This window comes from Aricia agestis, chromosome 11 (genome assembly GCF_905147365.1).
Source record: "Aricia agestis chromosome 11, ilAriAges1.1, whole genome shotgun sequence".
Taxonomy (NCBI): Eukaryota; Metazoa; Arthropoda; class Insecta; order Lepidoptera; family Lycaenidae; genus Aricia; species Aricia agestis.
The window spans coordinates 14,233,622-14,261,583 of NC_056416.1; the positions used below are offsets into that span (position 1 = coordinate 14,233,622).

General features: G+C 39.1%; 1 protein-coding gene across 2 annotated transcripts in view; it reads left to right on the forward strand.

Moving 5' to 3' along the window:
• The window catches only part of LOC121731485 (nitric oxide synthase-like protein), a 137,894-nt gene that overhangs the window by 93,335 nt on the left and 16,597 nt on the right, over window positions 1–27,962 (forward strand). The window contains exons 5-22 of one of the 2 annotated variants that reach the window (XR_006036243.1): window positions 164–305; window positions 4,159–4,298; window positions 10,521–10,695; window positions 11,172–11,353; window positions 13,435–13,549; window positions 14,941–15,180; window positions 15,715–15,819; window positions 16,968–17,029; window positions 17,115–17,230; window positions 18,344–18,573; window positions 18,984–19,232; window positions 20,986–21,139; window positions 21,566–21,735; window positions 22,061–22,271; window positions 22,574–22,661; window positions 24,269–24,539; window positions 24,786–24,977; window positions 25,361–25,650. Coding sequence is in view for 1 of the 2 variants with exons in the window: in XM_042120914.1 (XP_041976848.1) it covers window positions 164–305; window positions 4,159–4,298; window positions 10,521–10,695; window positions 11,172–11,353; window positions 13,435–13,549; window positions 14,941–15,180; window positions 15,715–15,819; window positions 16,968–17,029; window positions 17,115–17,230; window positions 18,344–18,573; window positions 18,984–19,232; window positions 20,986–21,139; window positions 21,566–21,735; window positions 22,061–22,271; window positions 22,574–22,661; window positions 24,269–24,539; window positions 24,786–24,977; window positions 25,361–25,471 (2,953 nt within the window). In the remaining variant the exon portion in view is untranslated. Of the gene's footprint in view, window positions 1–163; window positions 306–4,158; window positions 4,299–10,520; window positions 10,696–11,171; window positions 11,354–13,434; window positions 13,550–14,940; window positions 15,181–15,714; window positions 15,820–16,967; window positions 17,030–17,114; window positions 17,231–18,343; window positions 18,574–18,983; window positions 19,233–20,985; window positions 21,140–21,565; window positions 21,736–22,060; window positions 22,272–22,573; window positions 22,662–24,268; window positions 24,540–24,785; window positions 24,978–25,360; window positions 25,657–27,962 lie in introns of those variants that run through there. The other variant, XM_042120914.1, reaches the window with a different exon arrangement.

The following is a 27,962-nucleotide window of genomic DNA, read 5'->3' on the forward strand; positions in this document are numbered from 1 at the left end:
ATTGAACTAACTAAAAGTACGTCTTGCTGTGCATTTCCTCGAACCACAGATTTTATTGTCTTATAAAGTCTTACATGGTATTTCGTTGAATCAGATATATCTAGTTCAAAAGATTGAAAATCCATTTTTCAAAGCCCGATATCGATTAAATATTCAATTGTAGGTCGGCCATAACGCTGTTCCCCCAGCGGACGGACGGCAAACATGACTATAGGATATGGAACAGCCAGCTCATCAGCTATGCCGGCTACCGGCAGCCGGACGGGACCGTGCTCGGAGATCCGATGCATTGCGAGTTCACTGAGGTGAGTTTGTTCTATTGTTTTGTGGAAGTGCGCACTCAATACGCTGAGCCGCAGCGTACCGGAGCAGAGGTAGGTATTTGACATTTGATCGAGTTATGTCAACCTCAGCCGAGAAAGTACATATTTGGCATAACCATAGAGGAATAAATGCATAACCTAACCAAATAATGTAGGGCCGCCATCTGCCTATGAATGAATTGGTGACTAGCTGGACCGCAGCGTATCAGTGCGAAAAAAGACAAAACTGAATTTTGGTACTGCGTAATGCCAGAATCCACTCACTATATTACACACTGCTGACGCAGCGGGACGGGGCGAGCCGCATCATACGGACGCAAAATAGGGGCGGATTTGCGCCCACCCGTAATAATACGAGCCGATGCTACTCGACACAGTGTCTAATTCATACAAATTGATTAAGCGGTTACAGAGGATTTTTGCTCTCCGGCTCGTCACGCAGCGGCCCGGTATATAGTGCGCGAACCTGTAATCGACATAGTTGAACAGTTTCATAAAGGTTTTTGTTGTGCCGAAATTGTTTGCTGTTGTACTTTGAAACGTTAAGCGTATAATGCAGCGATTGTATGTTTATGGAATTAATAAATAGTTGGATTTTGATTTTGAATTCAAAATACTATATTACATATACATATTAACTTAATTTTAATGTTAGTTTAAATTAGATAACGTAGACAGAACCAATTCGAAATTATTATCCTGTTGTATACGGGGTGTAACAAAACTAAATGATAATACTTTAGGGTGTGTACGTGCTCCTTGTAGTCAGTTCACTGTGAAAGTAGCAGCGCTGAAAAACTAATTTTTTCACTTTTATATGGGGAAAACTCGTGACGCCACCGCGCTGGGGCGCTTGCCCATACAAAAGTGATTTCCATTTATGTATGCAAAAATGTATCATCAAAATCGTGTGTCAGATCCCGCTAAGCTAATAAAATTAAGTAAATTCAAGTTGGTGGGACTCCGGGGAAATTATCTTGGGTTAATAAAGGTATAATTCAGCAAGACTCGCTCATAGTTCGTGCATGATGGATATCTATCACGTTCGCTCCTGAAATATTTTGACGCGTGATTCTTTTGACAGGTTTTTATCTGGCGAACCCGTGCTGGTGCTGGGTCGGGATATGTGTAATACTTCATACGAGTTCAAGTATTTAAATGTAGAGTTTGAGAAGTTGAAAAGTTCTGACGACCTCTGTGGCTCAGTTGGTGGGCTGTTGGTAGCTCAAGCCGGGGATCGCGGGTTCGAATCCCGCCGACGGAACAAAAAGTTTTTCAAAAAAGTTCCTGGGCCTTGGATGTGTATTAAATATGTGTATCATTATATTATCATATAATAAATCTTAAATATATGTATAGTATAAAAGTATTAAATATATTTCCGTTGTCTGGTACCTGTAACACAAGTCCTTCAGGTACTTAGCACGGGGCCAGACTGACGTGCTGTGAAGCGTCCATAGATATTATTATTATTATTATTAAATATATGTTTGACTCGCTTGAATTCTTTTTAATTTTTTGTGCAGTCAACATAAGAAAAGTTAGGCTACATTCTACCTAGATATAGTTCGGTCTACTCATAGACCATAATATTACTTAAGTCGTTAGTCTTACTTGTTATATTAATTATTGATTCATGAGAAGACAAAACGACCCTTTTTCGTTTCAATAATAACAACAGCTTTTTAACAATTTTCCCCAAATTGGGCTGAGTGTAAAAATCTGCGAACAATGTACAATAAAAAAAACAAAGTTAATGAAGTTTTTCGGAATTTTATGAAATAATCCAATTTAACAGGCACTGATATTGTATAGAATTTCGTCGTTTACATTTTATAGAGCTGAAGCCATATCGGATATTAAGTTTTAAATGGAATTGGGAATTAACTTTTTTTGTTTTTTTTTCCCAAAAGTATTGTTATAAGTTATAACTTATAACTGTCGGATGTTTGCTCTAGTAAATTTGTAAGTTTAAACTGTAAACCAATTAATTGTAATAATACCGCTATTTGGGTAAAGTTTATACTTTATAGGAACGTTTCCTCTTGCAGTTTTTATTACAAACTAAACACAGTTAAATTTAGATTTTTTTCGGAATACACTATATCGCTATAAACTTATCTATTGTAAACTAAATTACTTAATGGCTTTTGAAAAAAGAACAGAAAGCCTATAAAGTAGTTATGGAATATTCTGTTATTTTCTTAAAGAGCCTATGCTGTCCAGCGCCTGTCTGGACTAAGGTTTTTCACTAGCACTATAAGACTGCCTTCACATTACGTCGCGAGCCACGCGGCAGCCGCTCGGCTCCATACTCTTTTGTATATGTCGCAGGGAAAAGAAGATATCAGGGATATCCCGAAATCCCTAGGGATATCACGAAATCGCGGTAGATACCGAATATTCTTGTTTCTTACGTCTTCTTACTAAACAAATCTAGTGATACGTCATTTCACTAAACTAAATCTAAATGTCAGAAAAGCGGATACCGCCGAATAAAAATCGAGCTACGCAGTTCTCTCGCTCGCTCTAATACCCTATCACTATCTTATGGAGGCGACTAACCCTAAATTGACGATTTTATAATTCATTTTTATACTTGAAAATAAGCCCCGAATTGTTTCATTTTGTAGACATAGATACTACATTATATTTCCGAGAATCAGACCTAGCAAAAACACGATATCTTAAAATTTTCTCGATCACAAAGATGCATCTAATTTTCACGAATTTTTCATATATTGCCGTGCATTAAACTAAGTTATTATTTTAACACATTGTATTAAATTCTATCATTGAGGAACTGACCTAGCGGATTTTTTAAATGTTACATATTTATCGAGTTATTAGGAAAAAAATAATTTTCTTTTTATTTAAATGAATCCGCGTCGTCCTTTTTCACCTAGCATATGAAATACGGGCGTGAGTGTGAAGAGAGAAGGACGATTTTTTGCGTTAGTCGCCCTCTTAACTCGAATGGGGCATTATCAGCGTGAAGGGATCTTATTATCGGTATTGAGTTATTAATATCCCCATAATATACATTTAACAGGCAGGCAGGCGCGCATGTTACTTGCATGGTTCGATACCATGCAAGTAACATGCGCGTAAGTCTGGAAAATATTAAAAAATGTTGAAACTCGAGAGTCGTAAAAGGTGATATTTAGAAAATCGCATTCAAACTTAACGTACACGTAATAATTTAACGACTAAAATCACACTAGTGCCCTTGTATGTATTAGAGCGAGCGAGAGAAATGCGTAGCTCGATTTTTTTCGGCGGTATCCGCTTTTCTGACATTTCACTAGATTTAGTTTAGTGAAATGACATATCACTAGAATTGTTTAGTAAGAAGACGTAAGAAACAAGAATATTCGGTATCTACCGCGATTTCGTGATATCCCTAGGGATTTCGGGATATCCCTGATATCTTCTTTTCCCTGCGACATATACAAGTCGCGCGGCTGCAGCGCTGCTGCCGCACTGCTTGCGACGTAATGTGAAGGCAGCCTTTGTTGTTTCGATGTTAACATTCTTTATTCTACTGTCTTAAGTAGGTTTTTTGTTGCACTTGCTATTTGTATGGCTTCTGTAAACAAATGTTTACACAACAAGCGACACTAATATACAGCGTAGGTACTGGAAAAGACTATAATATTTAATTTTACTTGGTTCTACAATATAATAAGTAGATGAAGTAATATTCCACTCTTTTTCTACCGCGCGGCAATGTATGTTTAAATTTTCACTTCTATTGGCACTTCTACAACCCGTTGTTTTTTAGTTCATATTATATTCATTATACAGCCAACTATACAGCCTGTTTTCCCCACAGCTCTGCCTGAAACTCGGCTGGAAGCCTGCCCGTACGGCGTGGGACATCCTACCGCTGGTCCTGTCCGCCAACGGCAAGGATCCCGACTACTTCGACATCCCACGAGAATTAGTCATGGAGGTCCACATGACGCATCCCACGTAAGTAAAAATTAATAAAGTATAATATTGCGTATTTTAGTAATAATATAAATTAGGACTTTGTCTGTTACAAGTCACATCACAAGATTTGTCCCTATTTCATTTGAGAATAATTAATTTTGTGACTAAAGAATCTAAGGGTCAGAGGATACGTGCTACTGACTATATAATAATTTGTCAAGATTCCTTTATCCCAAGCATTCTACAATACATTTCGAATGTAAAGACCAAACGGTTAAATTGTTTTCAACGGGCTGATAACGAAAATTAACAGAATCTTGTCTTTCGTCTTTTGATAATGTTCAAAGGTCGTAGGGATGGCATGTTATATCGCAAAGGGTCTGATTGGCTTTGTTCCCGAGCGGCAAAACGTCAAAACATATACAGCCCCGCGAACACTATTACACTCGAGCACATGGGAGAACCGTGTATGGGGTGTTTACTGTTTGAAGCCAAACGAGCGTAATTTGTGAGTCGTGAGTCGCAGAATTTCGGCTGGCAGAAATTCTGCTCGGCAGAAATATGAAGTCCCCATAGTAAATAATTATTTCGGAGATAGAACATTAAAAAACCGCTTACCATACTTACTAAATAGCTTACCTGAAAACATTAGACTGGAACCTATATAAATTATGTAAATTTAAAATAATGTTGAGGGAGTTTTTGTTAGGGACGCTTTAGTGTTGTATTTGATGTACTTTTATCAAAATACATCAAATACAACACTAAAGTGTTAGTATGTAAAAAAATAGTCAAAAAAATTGTGACTTATCCTTAATTCTCATGTTCAGATAATTAAATATATTTAAATAGACTGTAACCTGCAGTCAAACTTCGTAAGCAGTTTTGCAGGAAGTGCTTAACTGTCATGTAGATAACATAAGCTTAAGATTATAATAAATAATAATAATAATACAAAAGTCCTGTTTGATTCACACGAGCGTAATTTTGTGAGTCATTGTATGAAAAGATATTTACGCGACCGAAATTCTGCGACTCACAACTCACAAAATACGCTCGTTTGGCTTCGCTTTTACACACTAATATTATAAAATATGCGAAAGTGTGGCTGTCTATTACCTCTTCACGCCCAAACCACTAAGCATTTTTTTTTTATTTGGGAAAGGTCCCGGGACTCAATAATACTAAAACATAGGATAAATTTATCCTAAAAAAATGTACGCAAATATAGCATACCACTAGCACAGGGGTTCCCAATCTTTTTCAGCCTGCGGCGCAGACACGCGAAAAATATTTTGTCACGGTGCCCTACTCTATTAAAAAAAGATACATAAATAAATACCTTTCGTGATTATAGTTAGGTTAAGCAGGTAAATAGTAATAAACAAATATTCAATTATCTACCTGATTTACATAATTAATATTATAATTTAATTTTATAATAATACGAGCTTTTGCCCGCGGCTTCGCTCGCGTTAAGAAGTATTATTATTATATATATACAAACTTTCATCCCCTATTTTAACCCCTTGGAGGTGGGATTGATCAAAATCCTTTCTTAGCGGATGCCTACGTCATAATATCTACCTGCATGCCAAATTTCAGCCCGCTCGGTCCAGTGGTTTGGGCTGTGCGTTGATAGATCACCATGTCAGTCAGTCACCTTTGAGTTTTATATTTAAAGATGTATTTGTGGTTTCGGATAATGATGGAGGATCGAGTCACGGCGCCCCTCTTGCCTTTCCACGGCGCACCAGGGCGCCGTGGCGCACAGTTTGGGAACCTCTGCACTAGCATGTTTAGTCATTCGCTGTGTAAATATTTTTAATAGTTATGTATAGTTATGTAAAATGGTTCTAAGAGTTTGATATCCGTTCTATTTGAGATTTTAGAGATTAAAAATGCAGTATCTTTTAAATACATCATGCATATAAACGTGAACACGCTGTATATAAAAGCAATAGGCTTTGACATGCAATAAGGCAGCTCTCGCCTCACTTTCTTGTAAACGAATTCCATCGGTACAGGTGTTCGGTCTGTACTTCTGTAGTTCCGATAGAGGTTGGTTTTATTTCCGTTATTAACATCGCAAAGCATTTTTTGTTCTCGAACTTTCGTCACAAAGGCGAGTGGATTTTTAAATAATAACAAGTTTGTTTGGTTTTATCGCTTTATTTTTTCAGAACTTTAAGTAGAACACTTGTTTGAAGTAAGGCAAAGAGTTACAAAATATATTATACAAGAAGACGAACGCGACTCTATAATATTTGGAGATAAATTATTTCGATTTTGATTAAAAATAATCTTTTTATACGTGGGAGAGCCATGCTTCGGCACGAATGGGCCGGCTCGACCGGAGAAATACCACGTTCTCACAGAAAACCGGCGTGAAACAGCTTGCGCTGTGTTTCGCCGAGTGAGTGAGTTTACCGCAGGCCCAATCCCCTACCCTATTCCCTTCCCTACCCTCCCCTATTCCCTTCCCTTCCCTACCCTCACCTATTCCCTTCCCTTCCCTATCCTCCCCTATTACCTTCCCTTCCCTACCCTCCCCTATTACCCTATTCCCTCTTAAAAGGCCGGCAACGCACTTGCAGCTCTTCTGATGCTGCGAGTGTCCATGGGCGACGGAAGTTGCTTTCCATCAGGTGACCCGTTTGCTCGTTTGCCCCCTTATTTCATAAAAATATCAGCCTTTCCCAAAGTGGGCGATAACGCCCGGTTGTGGGCGCTGACAAAAATGGGAGCGTTGTGTAAAGGCTTGGGGGGTGATTTACTTCATTTGGATGCATTTTAAATTGAAACGTTGGGGGCGCTAAAATATAATTTGTTCTTAAAGTGGGCGGTAGACAAAATAAGTTTGGGAACTTCTGCTTTAAAGCCTCACTCAAATGTGTCTGACCCTAACCTGTCGACACAAGTCATCAGAGATTTATGTGGACGTAAATTTAAGGGCACGTGCTTTGTACAGTACAGTAAATACGTCTCGTAAACCTCCGCCAATCTGACTTTACGGTCCGTAAACACTGATAGCACGTTACCTAATACTATGTTTATTTACATTTCAATAGTATTGTAATATAGTGGAATTGAATTGTATGTGTCGATTGAAGTTAGTATGAAATGATATATTTTATTCATATTTTTGGCTATTTTGGGGTGTGAAGGATCAATTAACATTGCAATGTGACAAGGCGATGCGATGCATTTTTCAAAAGCCATTCAAAATTGGAATAGGCTGCCCAACACCGCAGGCGACGACGAGTCCATCAATTCAATGTATCTTGTTAAATAAAGTTCCATGAACGGCACATTTTAAAATGCATCACATTGCATCGTCTCGTTACGTTTCAATGTCAACACTAGGCTCTTTAGCCACCATAAATGTGATAAATTCGACAGAATAAATGCATCTTGAATAAACGCCTCGGGTTGCTACATTTTTATCATCCCCTTTACTCATCATAGACCAACTCTACCACTAATAAAATTATTATAACAAAGAAAAGCACGTAGAGCTTCGTCGCATCCAATTCATATTATCATCAATAAACCGAACCAATTACCTACATAATACCGTAGTAAAACTAATTGACGCAAATAAAACATTCTTTCATCGCTCCTTTGTCGAGCTATCCCGGGATAATGGGGTACGAAGCAGGATGGGCCACATGGGATGGGGCCAAGCGGGACGGGTCACGGGGCCAAGCGGGATGAGGCCAAGTGGGATGGGACAGGCCACGGTCCGTGAGCATGCAATTATGGAACATGTCAGCCCGCGATACACAACCGCAATGGCCTGTCCACAGACAACTACGACTAATTTACTAAAACAAATTGACAAATAAATTGCCTGTTGAAATTGACTATGAGACCACAGTATAACAATATTAGTTAGGGATATGTCATATTGCTATACTGTGACGAGATCATGATATCGATGTCTTTCGGTAATAATAATATATTTATTTCAGGCCAAATAGTAATGACCACATCGTCTGTCATAATATATATGTCGCAGCCGACTGGTTTAAATAGCCGTTCAATCAAACAGCTAGCCCTTTGACTGAACAACGCCATTCAATCACACGTCTAGCTTTTATATTGAATATTTTAGTCGCTCAAAACGTTCAACACTACAGCTGATTCAAAAGTCCGCCGTCTAATTGAAGTAGTTCAGCGCGCACCGCTGCGGCGCTAGGTGCGTTTTATTTACAATATGGCGTCAACTACCAGGTGTTTGTTGGTGTTTGTGGTTGTTTTTAGGAAAGAAAGTAGTTAATAAAAGTTACAAGTGTTATTAAAGATACAAAAATTGTGGAGGCACATACGACTGAATTAAAATTTCACCAAATATTCGAGGAGAAATTACGGGATTATGAAATGGATGGACGCAGCCTCCCCCGAAACAAACACAATCCAGAAAGTCCAAAAGTTGGTTAGGTTGGGTTAGAACTTAGACCACAAATACAGAGGGAGCCGAGCGAGCGCAGCGAGCATTCTGCGATAGCAGCCGGCGACCGCCGTTAAATAAAAGGGGGGCCAAAACAAAAAAAAAACCAGTTGGCTAAGCGTCGTCTAGCTGTAGTGTTGAACGTTGTAGTCAACAAGTCGGCTAAACGACGTATAGCCGTGTGATTGAATGGCGTTGTTCAGTCAAAGGGCTAGCTGTTTGATTGAACGGCTATTTAAACCAGTCGGCTGCGACATATACAGTATAAAAAATCAAACGTGGTCGAAATCCATTAAGAGGGCGACTAACCCCAAAAATCAAACATCGTCCTTCTCTTCACACTCACGCCCGTTTTTCATATGCCAGGTGAAAAAGAATTACGCGGATTCATCGCTAAATTAGTTTTTTCTCAATAACTCGATAAATATACAACATTTTAAAAATTCGCTAGGTCGATCTCTCAATGATAGAATTTTATACAATGTGTTAAAATATTAACTTAGTTCAATGCACGGTTATGGCAATAAATGAAAAATTCGTGAAAATTAGATGCATCTTTGTGATTTTTTTCTATCGAGAAAATTTTAAGATATCGTGTTTTTGCTCAGATCGAATTCTCGGAAATATAATGTAGTATCTAATTTTAGAAAATGAAACAATTCAGAGCTTATTTTCAAGTATAAAAATGAATTATAAAATCGACACTTTAGGGTTAGTCGCCCCCTTAACATCTAGATTTATTTTCTGTAATCGTCTTTAACACTTTTCGATACATTTTACTGTCTTATTAAATATTGCTTACAACTTCATTGATGCGAAATCTAGCGGAAACTATGTAAGAAATAGTAAAGTATCTCGACACCAATTTTGCTTGTTATGGGGATATTTTAGGTCCAAAGACGTAGGAACTTTTTATCCCGGAAAAATATAAGGTTTCCGCGTGATAAACTAATTCGCGCAACGGAGTTGCAGGCGTCATCTGGAATTTTATAAGTATTCATAGATTTGTATTAATTGTTGCGTACAAAAATCGATCGTGGAGCACTGCTTTGTATTCACAAAATCCACTTGATATTGAGTTTAAATTGAAAACATTTTTATTCCGACACAAATATTAATAGTTTAAATTCGACGAAAATTGATTGAATGTCATCGAAACACAAATAGTATTTATTTTATGTGCTGTACGTCCGCAATAACTCTTTTTATATCTCCTTTCTGAAAAGTAATTAATCGCGGCGGGATTCGTCATTTGTGAAGGCGGTATGTGGGATCCCTGGAGCTGGCCAAAAAAGGAAGTCCATCTTTGCGTGAATTTGCGAAGAAACTGCCTCAGGAGCAATTTCAAAATTTTCAGGTCTCCGATCTCTACTTCTTGCTCAGAGTGTGTTTCACTCGTAGAAGAATTAGACCTCAAATAAATAACGTTTTTTTTCTTGAATCGATAAAACTTAAAACTTTAGTGCTGCTGCGCATACATATTATACTAGCACTAAGTAAAAACCTAGCCAGCTTTTTGAAAGAAACAAAATATAGAGCGCGCTTTAATCGATACAAAAAAATAATTTGTATTGTATGCCGCTTGTCTTCCGTCTATGCAGCTAAGCAAATCAAAGCTTGAAATAAGAAAAGAATGCTAAGGAAGAAATTGAAATAAGGAAGATTCTTCACTCGGGTGAGGTGAATGCGCTGCCATAAAAATATCTCCTTACCCTAATTATACACCTAACTTAAAAACATCAACTGCGAGATCGTTTCGCCGCGAATTTGTTCCCAATTCGCGAAGCTCTATAACCGTATATCCCCAGGTATGAATGGTTCCAAGAGCTGCAGCTGCGGTGGTACGCGGTGCCGGCGGTGTCCAGCATGCGCTTCGACTGCGGAGGCATCGAGTTCACCGCCAACGCCTTCAACGGCTGGTACATGAGCACCGAGATCGGCTGCCGGAACTTCTGCGACGCCAACCGATTAAATATGCTGGAGGCAAGGAATACTAACAGAGAAACTGATATTAAGTACTGATAAAAAGTGTATAGTCGGATTATGTCAAATTTAGTCATAATCTGCCGAATGGGTCTTACAGGGCATTTTGCAACAGTAATGCAACAGGCGCTTGAAAGCAGATATTGTAAATTTTTCGCCTGTTGCATTGCTGTCGCAAAAAACATTTATCAACTTGCCGATGAAGCTAAGTAGGTCCTGTGATAGTACAAAAAAGTGGAACTGTCAGGCGGTACTGTTTATACTGCCAATCTTGAGTCTACAGGTTGTAGAGGTACTCAAGAATAGCATTATTTTAACCCATCAATACTGAAGCGGCAGCCGACTGCCGCATAACAACTGAAAATCTATTGTGTCTGCGATACCCACGATGGAGGTGTTAATGGTTTGGAAATGCAGAGGAATAACCATTTACCATATGTAAACTATTCAATTTCTTAACAAGTCTCGTCTTTCAGACAATAGCCCAGAAGATGGGTCTGGACACCCGGACGCCGGTCACCCTGTGGAAGGACCGCGCGCTGGTGGAGGCTAACGTGGCGGTGCTGCACAGCTTTCAGCAGCACAACGCCACTATCGTCGACCATCACACCGCTGCTGAGAGCTTCATCAAACATCTGGACAACGAGAACAGACTGAGGTAGGCTTTCAATTAGGATCTAGCTTCTATAGGTGGTTACGGTTTGAGATCCCTGAGCGCTCCAACAGCTGAGTGAGATTTTTGTTGGTTATTTACCACTGGCTCTTATTCAATAAAATAGAGTAATTGTATGAAAAGTCCTTCCCTCCAAAAATAGAATGTAGATATGATAATTCTATAAGAGTATGTGGTACAGTAATTGCTAGGTGTTTTTTTATTACTGATTAGGGTGAAGCCAAACAAGCGTAATTTGTGAGTTGTGAGTCGCAGAATTTCGGCTGGCAGAAATTCTGCCGCATTCAGTTTCATATAAAAGTCCTGTTTGATTCACGCGAGCGTAATTTTGTGAGGCATGATTTGTATGAAAAGATATTTACGCGACCGAAATTCTGCGACTCACAACGCACAAATTAGCTCGTTTGGCTTCACAAAATCAATTAAGTACGTTAATTTTTTTATCCTCTTTCTGTGCTGATTGTTGATGATGACTATGAATGAATTTAGAAACACACGTTAATAATTTTCATTAAAAGTTGAAACACGTATCACTTTGTTTCTGTTAATGTATAGTGTTCATACGAATACAAAGGCACAAAAAGTGAACTCAATAACTACTAACTAGTGAAACAGCTAGAGTGTTCGAATGCTCAGACACTATTTTGCATCGCACAAGGCTTTTGGTTTTATTGTCTTTTTATGAAAATGTCGCAATGTCTATGGATTTTGCAGAATATTTCCTTTAAACATTTTCTTTCGCGAATTTCTAAATCACACACAGGTTAATAATATAGCATGATGTATGTTATCTTCATATTATTAATTATTAGGACCCCTAAAATCCGACGCACTCACTAAAATCATTTTACGTAACTTGAAGTAGCAAAACAATGTAAGTAACAAGCCCGCAAAACCTATATTATCTGTTGATCTAGTTTTATTTCAAGGACACCGCTTAGTTTATTCTACTGTACTGACAGCGGGTTAGTTTGCGATAGCCTTTACAGCTATGACGTCACTATCCAAGTCTGGGAATATTCAGGCGCTCCCATAATTATGTGAGGAACATAATAGCGTTTATAGAACACGGATGAGGACAAACAATAGAATATTGAAGCCGTAAAACTATCAACGCCGGAGCCTTCGAGCTGGTGTGAATCGAGGAGCAAACACAATGTATGAACAAACAAATCGTGCGACTTTTCGTCTTGTTTACGTCTGCGCTGAATTGAGCTGTGACGTCATGCGAATACACACTGGCTGGAATGCTTGCGAATCCAGATTGGTCAAAGGGTACCTGTATCGTAAGCAAATACTTTAGGATGGTATGTGGAAAATTAAGCACGAATTTCTCGAATAGCCACTGAGTTTTTATCCGGTGCTTTCGGAGCAAACATACCTGTCATTTTTGGTCCCTTTTATAAAGTCCCTCGTCGCGTTGGACTATGATTGCGAAACCGTCTACGAGAAGCGCAATCGACTTCGATCTTGGACGCACATGTCTACACTAGTCTAAACTTTTAAAGTTGTCGTTTTATTTGGTCCTTTTCTAAAGGCTCATTTTCATGCTGGGCAAATGTTGGACAATGATGAACGAAGCTGTCAACAGCATGCACAGAAGACGATCAATAATATGGGCGAATATACTATTTATTCTATACCTGCGTAATCTTCCGCGATAATCCAGGATGAGCTGACGTAGAGTTGCCGCATAAAGTGATTCACATTATATTGTGATGTATTATTCTAATATTTTGTCGACTTTGATACACTATCCTTGAAATTGGATTTGTGGCGTCTTTCAGGAAACGCTAAGTTCCCTGATCGCGGCACTCTGAGCCTAAATTTGATTCCGTTTCGATCCCATAAGAGTTGGCATACGTGACTTTGAAAACTTTTGTCGTTATATGCACGTAAGTTTACACTTTACACCATAACAGCTCGTGTACTATTATTATTTATTACACAAACGGAATAGTTGGAGGCACTGATATATTTCTTTTAATGTTTACTATTATGACGCAATAATAAATTATATTTTCGTTTTACAAACTGTAGACATGTTTTAATTTTTTTTTTATCAGGTCTGGCTGCCCAGCAGATTGGGTTTGGATAGTACCGCCTATGTCCTCGTCGATCACCCCAGTTTTCCACCAAGAGATGGCACTGTACTATCTAAAACCTTCCTACGAATATCAGGTAAATTAAATAAGGCTCAAAACACACCGGAATGGCAGAGGCGAGGCGATGGCATAGTATAGCTTGAGAAATCGCCGCCGCCGCGCTAGAGGCCACGAGCGGCCACGAGCGTCCGAGGGCGGCCGTAGATTTCTCAAGCGATACTACGTATTACAATAATGAAAATAAAGTTTAAAATCATATGACACTGAAACTGCTCGCCTCGCCTCTGCCATTCCGGTGTAGATCGGCTCTAAGACTGGCCATAGACGGACCACAAGTTGCAGGCGGGACAGACTGCTCTAGAGCGGAGCCGCTGTTACTCCAACCGCTCAAGAACTGCTCGAGCGGTCCGTGTATTGCGGATATGAATTTAGTATAGAAACTACAGATCGCCGTGCGGTAACCGCATTTTGCAGTCGGTCTCAATGCAAGATGCGGTCTGTCTATGGCCAGCCTATTATAATGGGGATTGTCCATTTTTTTTTTAATTTTGCTCATTACAAAAACATTTCGAGGAATAAAGTCAGTGATCGTTTTTCTGTATATAAACGAAAAAAATACCCATTGGTTACTTATATTTTTGAACAAATATGTTTAACCTTTGTTTGACCTTCAATGGCGTTTCGAACTTTTGGTAAGCTTCTCGTATCAGCTTTCACATAATGAGAACTTGCATTTGACGAACCAGCCATTATAAATAAGATTGAAAGGAAAAAACATACTGCAGAGGTCAATTATTGGCCGCCGATGATGACGTCAGAGCGAAACTTTAAAAATTTATTGAGAAAAAACTAGCCAATGAATTTCCATATTCTTAAAATACCCTATTTTAACGAAAAAAATATAAAAAGTACATGTGATTTTTTTTGGACAATGCCCATTGAATTTAAAAATCGAACGATGCGATGGCGAAGTTCTGTCGACTGGCATGATAAAAGTGTAATTTTAGTTCTACAGATAGTAATAAGGCTTCGATTGAGACCACATTCTATTATAAAATTAAAAAACTTTTATACTTACCCTCTTATTAATAAACGTTGTATAAGCTTTAAATAGTTATATAGTGTTTTGTTCCTGTCACACAAGTGAAATTTTTAATTGGATTGAAGAAGACAAAACACTATATAACTATTCAAAGCTTATACAACGTTTATTAATAAGAGGGTTAATCTTTAGATCTTATTCTTATAAATCTACGATTATCTTTTTCAATAAAAACTTCGATGAAGACAAAAGTTAAATATTAATATTCGCATTTTTACGTCTGGACTAGATCCAGACGTAAAAATGCGAATATTAATATTTAACTTTACTTTCGTACTTAATAAAGTTTTAATACCTACCGAGTGTTTTGAATAATTTTTGTGGTTCAAAGTTTGAGAAGAGACTCAGTCGAGACTTTTCTTCAGGAACCGGCGTGGAAGACCCATCAGTGGCAGAAGTCAAAGCCGATCACCGGGAAGAGGCCTATTAATAGGAAATTCCACTTCAAACAGATCGCACGGGCTGTTAAATTTACATCTAAACTTTTTGGAAAAGCACTCTCAAAGAGGATTAAAGCTACAGTGCTGTATGCCACGGAGACAGGCAAATCTGAGCAGTACGCCAAAGAGTTAGGAGTCATTTTCGGTCACGCTTTCAACGCCCAGGTACTCTCAAGTTTTAAACTTTAACAGCATCAATTTGGTTCCGTATGTGGGAACACGCACGTTTGTATTTTGAAATATGATGTATGCAAAATGCAATATGCAAGTCCTTTTAGCCGGCGTTCCAAATTCAGATTATTGCGGATAGCTTCGAATATTTTGGACATGTGTTTAAAGTTCAGCTTTCATTTGGGGCTAATTATAATTCGATCGTTCCTTGTTCCTTGATTACAGTTTCATAGTTAGAGATAAATACTCTATTGGGATGTTTTGTCTCTTTAGTTGCTCAGTTCAAAGTAAGCAATGACTAAATATTCGGATAAGAATTCACTTTTACTTATTAATTTATTGTGAAACAAGGTCCATACTCCATAGTCTTGGTTAGACATGGCTTAGATAGTATCATTGCTCATTTGCAATGCCTTATATCAAATCCCCTATAATTTTAACATGAGATTAAAATTAACGAAAGCATCTAAGGAGCCAGACCCTTTCAAAAGATTTGCTTTGCACTTCTAAACAGCAGTTATCCCACAGGTACATTGTATGGCAGACTATGACATAACTTCTATTGAGCACGAGGCTCTGCTGTTGGTTGTGACGTCCACTTTTGGTAACGGAGACCCTCCGGAAAATGGTGTGGTAAGTGTTACACGCATAATTTAAGCAGGCACCTCTTAAAAAAACTCTACAGAAACTGTAGTACATTTCATAACGCGGATAATAAGACAGCATAAAGTCTCCTCCTCTTTACTTCCTATCATTAGATAAGATAAGGATAAATGTATTAGTCAATTTAGTTACTTTTTGCAATGTTCACAAATTTTAAAAACATTTTGTTAAGTTGAGATTTAAAGAGTTCAGGGTCACACATTTCTTTGACATGCTCTATATCAGGGGTCACCAATAAGTTTCGCTCGGGGTCCATTTTAAGAAATGAAATGACATTCGCGGTCCGCACATTTTATAAAAAAAATATTTATTAAACAAACGTGAGAAAAGTTTCAATTTTTGTAGCCTCTCTGATGTTTGGAGTAAAATTGGTGTAAGCTATTCATATTAAATCCTGGAGATGTTTATCAGTAAGTCGAAACCAACATTTATTTTTAACGAAGTTTGTCTTCGAAAATGCTTGGTCCGCTCACAATGGGTCGGCGGTTCGGATGCAGACCGCGGTCCGTCATTCGGTGACCCCTGCTCAATATAGAGCCTAGATATTAGCCTATTAATTTAAAGGCTTCACTCTAACGTTATTAAATATTAAATCAGAATAAGTACCACCCATAACCAAACATAAGTTAAAACAACAAAAGGGAAACTGAAATAAACATATCAACGCCAAATCCCCACTAAATTGGTGGTCGATAAATTACCCTTTAAATCGTTACCGCGAGTGATTCACAAACATATATTTCTGAATTGACCCTAATTTGCAAAACCAGACCCTTTGAGGAACCAGATAAAGGTTGTACAGGGATTGTGGGATCACTCCTGCCCCGAACATAATTATAATGATATCGACAGTGGTTTTGTTAAAAGAGAAAATATAGAAAGTATTTTTGATAGTAAAAATAAACATTTTTTTTATAAATATGATTTCAGTATTTTAATATTTTCATGCACTCAGGGGATTTATTTCTTTAAAAGCTTTAGCCATATTCTAGCAGGTACTCTTTCGGGATCGATTCTTTTAATCTGAAATCGATTACGAAACAATGGATGGATTTACATAAAAATGATTTGCTACTATACCTACTCTTCTTATTTTTTTATTTATTTTTTGTTTTTAGGCATTTGGTGAACACCTTTGTGAAATATTATACGCGGATCAAGTCGGGGAAGACGGAAGCGTGTAAGTATTTTTCTTCTGTCCAAAATGTTTATTTTGTACTAAATTTTAGCGTTTTTTTTTTGTCTAAAAATGTTTCTTTTTTCAGTAACTCACAAAATATGTTAACAACAAAATCGTTTATCAAAGCCAACAGTCAAATAGAATTGCAGAGATACGCAGTAAATAATCCAAAACAACTCAGCCGATTGGAGTCCCTAAAAGGTAAGAGTTACGAATTTAAAACTCAAAATAGTAACGAAAATATTATTACATTCACTAGTTTAAGTAGTAAGTACTTATATAAATTATAAGGTCTTACAAAGTCAGCCCGCAGTAGGCCTACTACGAAAAAGTTTTGAGACTCAAACAATCGGACGAGAATGCCGCGTCCTGCTCTAACAACGTCATTTCACGTTTGTTAGAGTAGGACGCGACATTCTCGTACGATTGTTTGATTCTCAAAACGGTTTCGTGGTACAGCCGCTGAACCGCAAAAAAATTGATGATACTACTGCGGTAAGAACCGTTTTGAATAAACTAAATGTTATTTGATTTCATCATTATATTAAAAGTTTGGGCTAAAATGGTCGCATTTTGCAATTCCTCTAAAATCTATTCAGAAACTGAATCGTCAAAAACAAAAGAGTCAAACTGACGAATGTCAAATTAGTATCTAAGACATGAATTACAAGCAAAGTGACCATTTTAGCCCGATCTAATACAACTAAAACTAAAAGTGAATAACATGTCAATAATGTAATGTAATTTATGTATGTAGTGTAAAATTAATATAGGCGTGTGAGGACATCCTTATTTTCCTTATTTACGCATAGAACACTTAACAACTTTGCGTTAACTTTATTTTTATTGCGTCGTTTATTAAGAGGTCTTCAGATATCGCCCTTTTTATTTAAGAAGTAGTTACCTTTCTCTTATACCTAACAGTATAGATTCATTATCAAATAAATTGATGTACTGTAGCTGTACCATGAGTTAAAAGCTATAGTATTTAACGATTCCCGATACCGACTACGTAAATATTTAGTATAGCGATTTTAGTTCCACAAGTAACCGCTAGAGGCGCTGTAAAATTTGCCATACTAAAAATTTACGATAGTCGGTTTCGAGTATCGAAAAATACTATAGCTTTAAATTCATGGTAGAGCTGCTGATGGCGGACCAAAGTAATTTCCTGTATATTTAAACAGTATCTTAAAAAGTGAAATACTTTATACTTATATCGATAACATAGCTAAATGTTATCAGTAGTATGAAGTATTGCACTTTTGCACTATTTGCTCTAATTGTAGTATTCTAATTACCTATATTCTGTAGGTAGCGCAACAGACACCGTCTCAATCGACAGTTTCGGCCCGCTCAGCAACGTGCGGTTCGCCGTGTTCGCGCTCGGCTCCAGCGCTTACCCCAACTTCTGTAATTTCGGCAAGTACGTGGACAAGCTACTGGGCGACCTCGGCGGGGAACGAATCCACGACCTTGCGACCGGCGACGAAATGTGCGGGCAAGACCAGGCTTTCCGGAAGTGGGCCTCTAACGTGTTTAACGTGAGTAACAATATACTTCCCTGTTAGATACTGTGGTATTGCTTTATACATAATTCGTTGTGGTTATTATTTTCAATATTTGAAAGGTTGAGGCTTAGCTCGGAATTTAAGCAGCAAATAACTAAAAGTGCGCGATTTTCTACTGATAAGACCTAGAAGGTTTTACGTCTCCTTTTTGGCAAAAACCAAAACCCGGTCAACATTTATGCACTACTAGGAGAAAATTGTCTTGTGAACGCAAACCTAACCTATCCCACACTAAACATCCGTCCCTATATGAATACATGGTCCATGGATGCTGGATGCATAAAATTCGAAACTACGCAACGGATTTTGCTGTAACTTTTTAATAGACTGTTATAGATTTAATAGTTTAGTCTATAAACTAATTTGTCCTTGACTCTCCCCAGGTTGCATGTGAAACGTTCTGTCTGGATGACGATGAAACTCTTCAGGAGGCGAAACGCGCTCTAGGCACTGTTGCTCTAAGCGAGGAAACTGTGCGGTTCGCTCGCGTATCGGGCAAACCTCTCCCCATACCTACAGCATTACAGTCTGCCTTCAATCGACAACTGGTGTCGTGTATTGTTAAGGCTAATAAGGATCTAGGAGACTCCACGGCAGAACGATCGACAATTTTCATAGATATGGAACCTAAGGTAAGGGATTTTGTGGCAAAAAATTCTTTTTTTTTTTTAATGAAATAAGGGGGCAATCGAGCAAACGGGTCACCTGATGGAAAGCAACTTCCGTCGCCCATGGACACTCGCAGCATCAGAAGAGCTGCAGGTGCGTTGCCTGCCTTTTAAGAGGTAATAGGGGAGGGTAGGGAAGAAAATAGGAGAGGATAGGGAAGGGAATAGGGTAGGGGATTGGGCCTCCGGTAAACTCACTCACTCGGCGAAACACAGCGCAAGCGCTGTTTCACGCCGGTTTTCTATGAGCCCGTGGTTTTTCTCCGGTCGAGCCGGCCCATTCGTGCCGAAGCATGACTCTCCCACGTCAAATGCATTCTCTTGAATTTTGAAAAGGATAGATACAAGTGGGTTTTTGCGTGTGGCAGAATTTAAAACGTATAGCGGGTTTACATGATTCCAATTCAGTCACTGAATCCAGCGCTGAATTAGTATTCCACTGTTTACATTATTCTAGTCGTAACCAGCGCTGAATTCAATTACTGGATTGGTACGGGTACTGGACTAGTAAGGCCGGCAACGCACCTGCCGCTCTTCTGATGTTGCGAGTGTCCATGGGCGACGGTAGTTGCTTACCATCAGGTGACCCGTTTGCTCCCTTATTTTATAAAAAAAACCGGTCATAAATCATAAGTCATAAATAGGGAATGCAATCTTGATCTTGCAAGATCAAGATTCCACCAAGATCTTGAGTGATTTTCCAAGATTCAATCTTGAAAGCCATCAATCCTGAATTTCGAAATCCTGTTCGCGATCTTGACAAAAGATCCAAGATTGTAACAAGATTTCGAGATTTTCAGATTGTTCATACCTGCGCGGCAAAGCGCGAACCACAGATTAGTCATTAGGGTATAATATTATATAGTAGACAGATAAGCGTCTTAGAAGAGTTTGACGGCTCACGAATCGAACATTTGATCTATAGATCCTAGTTCGTGTACTTTTTAGTCCGTGGAAATATAACCTATGCAATAGCCAAATTATATGCAGACTGCAGTATAATTCGTCTGCGTATAATACGTCTGCGCTGTGCGTCGTGTGCGTTACTGCATATAATTCCATAGGTTCTATTTCCACGGACTAAAAAGTGCGTCACGGATAGTCTGTCGTCTGCGCTGCGCCTTAACTTGTCAGATTGTTATGTTTCAAAAAACTTGAATTTGTAAAAACCTACGAATAATAAAAACTACTGAATTTGTTATGTTTAGTTTATATAAGAATACCCAATTTTCTCAAAAACAAATTCTTTGAAACATTGCATAATAATTAATATATTACTTAATATTAAAAGACTGGTTACTATCAATTTGCAGCAAAAAACGCATTTTTTTCAATTATTCTGCTCAATCTTGAAAATCCCGAAAATCTTGATTTGCGACCAAGATCTCGACCCGAATCTCAACAAGATCTCGAACTGACCAATCTTGGTTCAGAAAGAAGACGCCAAGATCTTGAGTAGTCAATCTTGGTCCAAGATTGCATTCCCTAGTCATAAAGTAATAACGCTGGCAAATTGTAAAATAACACTGCAGACTGCAGAGACAGCTGTTTCATTCTTAAGACGTCCTGTCAATTATAAGCATGAGGTCGAGTTCAAAACAAACAAACGTTGGTGTAGCTTTGATTAACAGCTGCTTCACATCCATGTCCTCATGATGATAACGTCACCAACATGTCAAAACATCCATGTAGGTCCTATAATTATGAACCATTTCAGGATGAAATAACCTACGATCCCGGTGACCATGTTGGCATACTGGCGTGTAATCGCAAGGAGCTAGTGGACGGACTGTTAGCTAGGTTCAAAGACGTAGACGATTATGACGAGCCCTTACAGTTGCAACTATTGAAAGAAACACACACTTCGAGCGGTAAGCGTTAGAAAAGTAAACTTTATTATGTTTTCAGGTTGAAATCAATAGGCTGATTGTGCTAAACAATCTTACAATAACATAATTTCGATGTAGCTTCAATGCAGGATTGGTAAAATTTAAGTTACAAAATGATCCCATATATTACCAACTTGGTCAAAACTCCAAATATTATGTTGCTCGACGTATATGAGAGTACTATTTTGCTACTTGATAGGATCTAAACTTATTGAAGCTGTATCAATATTCAATTAAAATTGCAAATAAATCTCTGAGATGTTTTATCGTCATTCTACAATAACATTGTGCGGACTCGCCTTTTGGTTCGTGCTCGCTCGTACAAATCGGCTCGGTGCGGCGCGGCTCGTGATATTACGCGTCATGAGAAGCTAGCATCAGATTTGTATACTATACTAACGTTTTTAGGACCCGTTAAATCCTGGGAGCCTCACGAGAGATTACGAGCGGTCAGCGTTCGGGACCTGTTCACTCGGTTCCTGGACATCACGACGCCCCCAACTACGATACTGTTACAGTACCTGGCCACGACCTGCGACGACAACGATGAGAGGAGACAACTAACATTTCTGGCTTCGGTAACTTTAAATTATAAGTAATTTATAATTTACGAAACCTTTTACGTTATAATACCTGGAGACCTTGATTTGCTCGAAGTTCAAAAAAAGAATATTAACACAAAATATTTTTTTTTAAAATGCGGTATCGATTGAAAGCCCTTTTCATACTGAATTTCATGAAAACACGTCCAACTTTACGACTGATACGACTACGAGATCGACTCGCATAAAGTAGATATAATATCTCTATATTCTTTGCTAACAAGTTGGTCTTCACTTTAAAAGAAAGTTCACATCAATTTCTGGTATCTTCAGTAGTATTTCTTTCAATATTTGTTTATAGGATCCAGCAGCATACGAAGACTGGAGACACTTCCAGTTCCCCACACTTCTGGAAACCCTCGACCAGTTCCCATCAGCAAGACCCAGCGCGTCACTCCTCGCAGCACTGCTGTCCCCTCTGCAGCCCAGGTTCTACTCCATCTCGTCGTCTCCCATTGCTCATCCCAGGCGTTTACACCTTACTGTTGCAGTGGTCACATATAGGACTCAAGGTTGGTGTTTTGTTCCATTTGAGTCTAGTTATTTTTCCAATTAGTATGCCTCGAATGTGACTTCGATCACAGGCTATTACACTCACCCGTGGGCAGCCTGTACTCTTAACGAAATTCGAATCATGAGAATAGGCGCCCAGCCTTGGAATTTTCTGAGACTTCCCAAGTGTATTAAATATTATCATAAAACAAAATGATATCAATTATATTGATACTATTATTATGCAAATTTTTGGTTTAACCAGATAAGTGTTTTTCCTCATGTTAGTCGCAAGATACGAGCTGATGTCATTTGTTAACAGATGGCGAAGGACCAATTCACTACGGTGTTTGCTCGAATTATCTCATGGATCGCAAGCCCGGTGACGAAGTCTATTTGTTCATTAGAAGGTACACAACATATTTCCTCTCATATTCTCTGATCATCATTTACTTCACACACAGTCTGAAGAGTCTCTGTAACGGAGACAAGATTTTATTAATCTCGTTTATTGTTGCATTTTTTAAAAGTTTACACGTTTATTGCTGTCTTGTTCACTTTTTTGGGAAATGTCAAATGTAAGATGGACGTAGGGAGAGAATACAAACGCGGCGTAGGAGTATCCCCAGCTATCTTTCTACCCCGCACAGGCAGTCTCTCCCGCTGTCCCCCGCGAGGCCGAAATTGTCCTGCTTTTGCAAACAGACCAAACAACAATTTAAAAGTATTTTTAAGGTGGGCTGGGGTATTTTCCGATGCGTATGGCTTAGATTGTGGCGTTCGACAGGGGGGGATCACATCACCTGTTTTGTTTAACTGGTACATAAACGATCTCATCTGTGAACTCAGCAGTACACATACTGGATGTATCATTGATGGAGTTTCTGTTAATAATCTTAGCTATGCCGATGATATGGTACTGCTGGGCCCATCAGTTGGGTCAGTTAGAAAGCTTTTATCGTTGTGTGAGGCATATGCGGAGGACCATGGGCTAAAGTATAACTCCAAGAAGAGCAAAGTCCTTGTCTTTAAAAGCAGTGGAGATAAAATAGCTCATAACCTGCCAATAAGGTTGAATAATGTTGCATTAGAGTTTGTAAAAACTTTTAGATACTTAGGACATATAGTTGCAGATGATTTGTCAGATGACGATGATATAGAGCGGGAGCGCAGGGCTCTGGCTGTTCGAGGCAACATGCTGGCACGCAGATTTGCGCGCTGCTCGTGTGAAGTTAAGATAACTCTTTTCAAGGCCTATTGTCAATCCTTTTATTCGAGTAGCTTGTGGTTTCGTCATCGGCGTCGGACAGCCAGTGCCCTTCGTGTACAGTACAATGACATTTTCAGGGTGTTGTCGCGGCTGCCTCGCTTCTGTAGTGCTTCTTCAATGTTTTGTGAAGCACGTACGGACGATTTTTATGCGATTATTCGCAAAAAAAGTAGCGTCTATGCGTCAGCGCTTACGTGAAAGCAGCAACAGCATCCTGCAAATGATATATGCAAGATTTGACTGTCCCATTCAAGATAAATGGATGAAAATCTTAATGGGACAAAAAATAGGATAGGTTTTGTCATAATTTTAATGTGAACCGTAAAATTAATAACATTTAAAATTAATAACATTTATGTTTTAAATGCCTGCGTAATGCCAGGAAATAACAGACTACCATTCAACAAAATATGTGGTTATTCTGCCATATTTTGCTTACACAGATAGGCACTAGACATTCACAAAATACTCAATCAATTGTATTTAAGTACCTCTACACTTTTATAATTAATATATTGTAATAAAATGAAAATAAAATTTATTGAGGGGGAATCCGTAGATGTCCCGCTCTGACAAAAAAAATGGTCACGTTAGTCATGGTCCGCTGTTTCGTTCCTGTTCGCCGGAACTCTGGCAGAAGTGAAAAAACATAGGGAGTGCAATACGTAGCTTTATACACAAACACATCACATTATTGTACAGCTGACGCTAGAAAAAAGATACAATATAATATTTTATTTATTGCAGCGCACCTAATTTCCACCTACCAAACGACCTGTCGGTGCCACTTATACTGATAGGACCTGGGACTGGTATCGCCCCATTCCGTGGTTTCTGGCACCATCGACGCGCCTTCATCACCAGTCGCTCCAACTCAAATGCTGGCCCGGTCTGGCTATTCTTTGGATGCAGGACGAGGACCATGGACTTGTATAGAGAGGAGAAGGAGCAAGCAATAAGAGAGGGAGTACTGACAAAAGTATTTTTGGCATTATCAAGAGAGAAGAACATTCCTAAGGTAAGCATAATAATATTATTATGTAACTTGAAGTTCTCTCGACATCTGGCAACCCCCTACAGAAGCTTTGCGACCGCCCACCACCGCCCAGGGCTCACGACCCACAGGTTGAAAAACACTGCTCTAGGCTATAGCACAAAGAGCTATAAAAATACAGTATCTTAGAAAGCCAAAAGGCAGAAATCACTAGAAGATAGAAGAAGAAAATGCCTTTCAAGATTAAGTATTTCAAAATCCTTCTTCTAGATGTACGTGCAAGAATTGGCTGAACAAGAGGGACCCGAGATTTACGACTTGTTGATCAACAGAGGAGCTCACTTCTACGTGTGTGGAGATTGCAAGATGGCAGAAGATGTGCATCAGAAACTAAAAGGGATCATCAAGAAACACGGGAACATGACCGACGAGCAAGTACAGAACTTCATGTTTATTTTAAAGGTAAGTGCATTCATATTTAAAAGAATATAATTTATCAACGGTATTTTTGAATGAGCTAATTTGCTGCCGGAAATGGTTTTGTTATTAACTTTGTAATTGATCAAGTTTATTGATCGAACAGAATATAGTTTAGGCCTAGTTTAGGCACAGAAATAACTCCTTGCTCGAAATTCTATGTTTTGTTTAATAGTCTTGCTCTTTTAAACGCGATGCTATTACATAAGTGACTATATCGTGTTAAAATAATTCTCACTTTTTTCCGAATCCTATTCACCGCGTAATAATCCTTAGGTACTTCTGTACCTATGCAAATAATGTTTTTGATCAGAATAAATCTAAACGAATCAATGAATCGAAATGAATACATTACGAACGTTTATCAGGAGGAGAACAGATACCACGAGGACATATTCGGCATCACGCTGCGCACGGCGGAGGTGCACAGCGCGTCCCGTGAGTCCGCACGCCGCAACCGCGTCGCGCTGCAGCCCTGACGCCGGTCCTCGCGCTTTCAGGGTGCTCCGCCCTCGGTCTACCCCAACATCATCAACTAAAGACTATGTGATTCAAGTGAAGTGTGACAGTGAGCTGCGTACGCGCTAGGCTTATAGGCAAGACAGCATTAGGCGACACTACGCTGCAGCGGTGCGACGCGACACTTCATCGTTCCATGGTAATGACGTTTAGGGTCAATTTATACTAGCGCAGAGTCGAAGCGCATGCGCTTCGATGCATCGAAGCGAATTATTAAAACTGAATATAACAAATTCAACCTTAACTCCAAAGCGCTAACGCACTTTATTACTTCTGAGAGTTTGAAAAGGCGCGCGCATCCGCGCGAATTCGCGTCGATGCGCCGACCAACACTGATTGGCCTCGCAGAAGTAATGTATGCGTTACGCTCTGGAGTTAAGGTTGAATTTTCTGTGTTCAGTCATTGGGAATTCGCTTCGCTTCGACTCTGCGCTAGTATAAATTGACTTGTAGCTCAGCTGCAGCTAAGTGTAGCTTAGTGAAGTCTCACCTTAATACGGTAGAGGTGACGCGTGATATAATTTCGTTAGTTGCGTCATTTCCGTTTCACAAAGCTTAGTGTGTACGCAGCCTTATGAAACGTGCAAAAAAGACAAATTTAAAAGTAAGTTGCGTACTGTCATCTGGTACTGATCTCAAATTAATTATCATGGTCGTTAAAAGTTTACCTTGCTACTAATTAAAGTTGAACTTAAAGTGTATAAAAGAGTAATAAGTTTTGCTTTCTTTATAAGATTCTTTGCTATCGAATTGTTTGCTATCGAAATGTGCTTTTCCAGAGTTTTCAATTGTTCATAATAATTAAGGAGTTTACTGTTCGTAAGGGCCGGTTCACGCTTATGTTAAATTATGACATAAAATTTTATGACACTCTATGCACTAGCTGCAGCGCAGCCGAAACGCACACTGTCATGAACATGGGTGTCATAAAACGATAAATAAATTATAATCGTGGTACATAAATCAAAGTCAATTATCACGGCGACATTGACTTTACTTTATTTCGTTTGAACGCGACAGGCTGTTTCGAGGGTTGTGTATATTAAGAGTCTTGATACTTGAGTAATGACATTGTATATTAGACGTGTCGCTGACAACTTAGCGCTTTAATTTAAGCGTACTCGACGTGCTCGAAACGTCTCCTTATTTATGAATTATTCGCTTAAAACGAATTTGGAATACGCGTATTCTTAATCCGGCGAATGTGCGGGATAATCTAAACACGTGCTTCTATCCCACGCACGCCTGATCGGATTGCGTAGCATGTTTTAAGGAGATAATCGTAAAGGTACACATCACTAGTTCCAGAAATATTGATAGGTACCGATAGGTGCCTGGTATAATATTATTTTATTTAGCTTGGCAAAAAAGATTGCGTTTGCGCTTTTCTTTTATTATAGGCAACACTATACCCCCACACCGGTTGCGCAGGAGTAATTTTTATAGTAAATAAATAAATAAAAAATATAGTGCCCGAGTGTGTGCGCAGTACACAAGAGCAGTCTCTATTTCTTTACTCCCATAACCCAGTGGGACGGAAGACCGACACGACTGGCGAGAGATCAGGCGCAGGACCGACTTTTTACATACCCGTCCGTCGGATGACGGGTGAGCATGTAAAAAGTCATGGATCATCTTACTTGTCAGATAATAATCAGGTGATCAGCCTGCATTGTCCTAACCAAACTTGGAATAACATGTTTCCAACGCGGGAATCGAACCCACGACCTCTGAGTCAAGAGCCGCGCTCTATACCACTAGACTACGGAGGCGTTAGGTTAGGTTTTTTTTTTTTTTTAATTATATAAGGGGGCAAACGAGCAAACGGGTCACCTGATGGAAAGCAACTTCCGTCACCCATAGACACTCGCAGCATCAGAAGAGCTGCAGGTGCGTTGCCGACCTTTTAATAGGGAATAGGGAAATATGAGAGGGTAGGGAAGGGAAGGGAATAGGGGAGGGTATGGAAGGGAATAGGGTAGGGGATTGGGCCTCCGGTAAACTCACTCACTCGGCGAAACACAGCGCAAGCGCTGTTTCACGCCGGTTTTCTGTGAGGACGTGGTATTTCTCCGGTCGAGCCGGCCCATTCGTGCCGAAGCATGGCTCTCCCACGTACAGGCAACACTACCCTACACTTCAACGCACTTTTGCCATAAAATGTACTAGAGTTGCCAATACTGTCTAGCTGTAACCGCGCCAGACTCTTTTTTGCCAAGTTGTACCTAATAATTATTGTGATGGTACTTTCGCGATGTGGTGTCACGCTTAGGTATTATAATTTTATGTAATGGATAGGATACACGAGGACATGTGCTGGGAAGACGCTAGCTATAGTGTCGACGTGACGGCCACACTCAGATGCATAGCTTAATGATTACTTAACTTTGTTTAAGCGTTTGACATAAAATGAATAGAGTATAAGTCAATATCTTTATGAAAAAGTGAAAG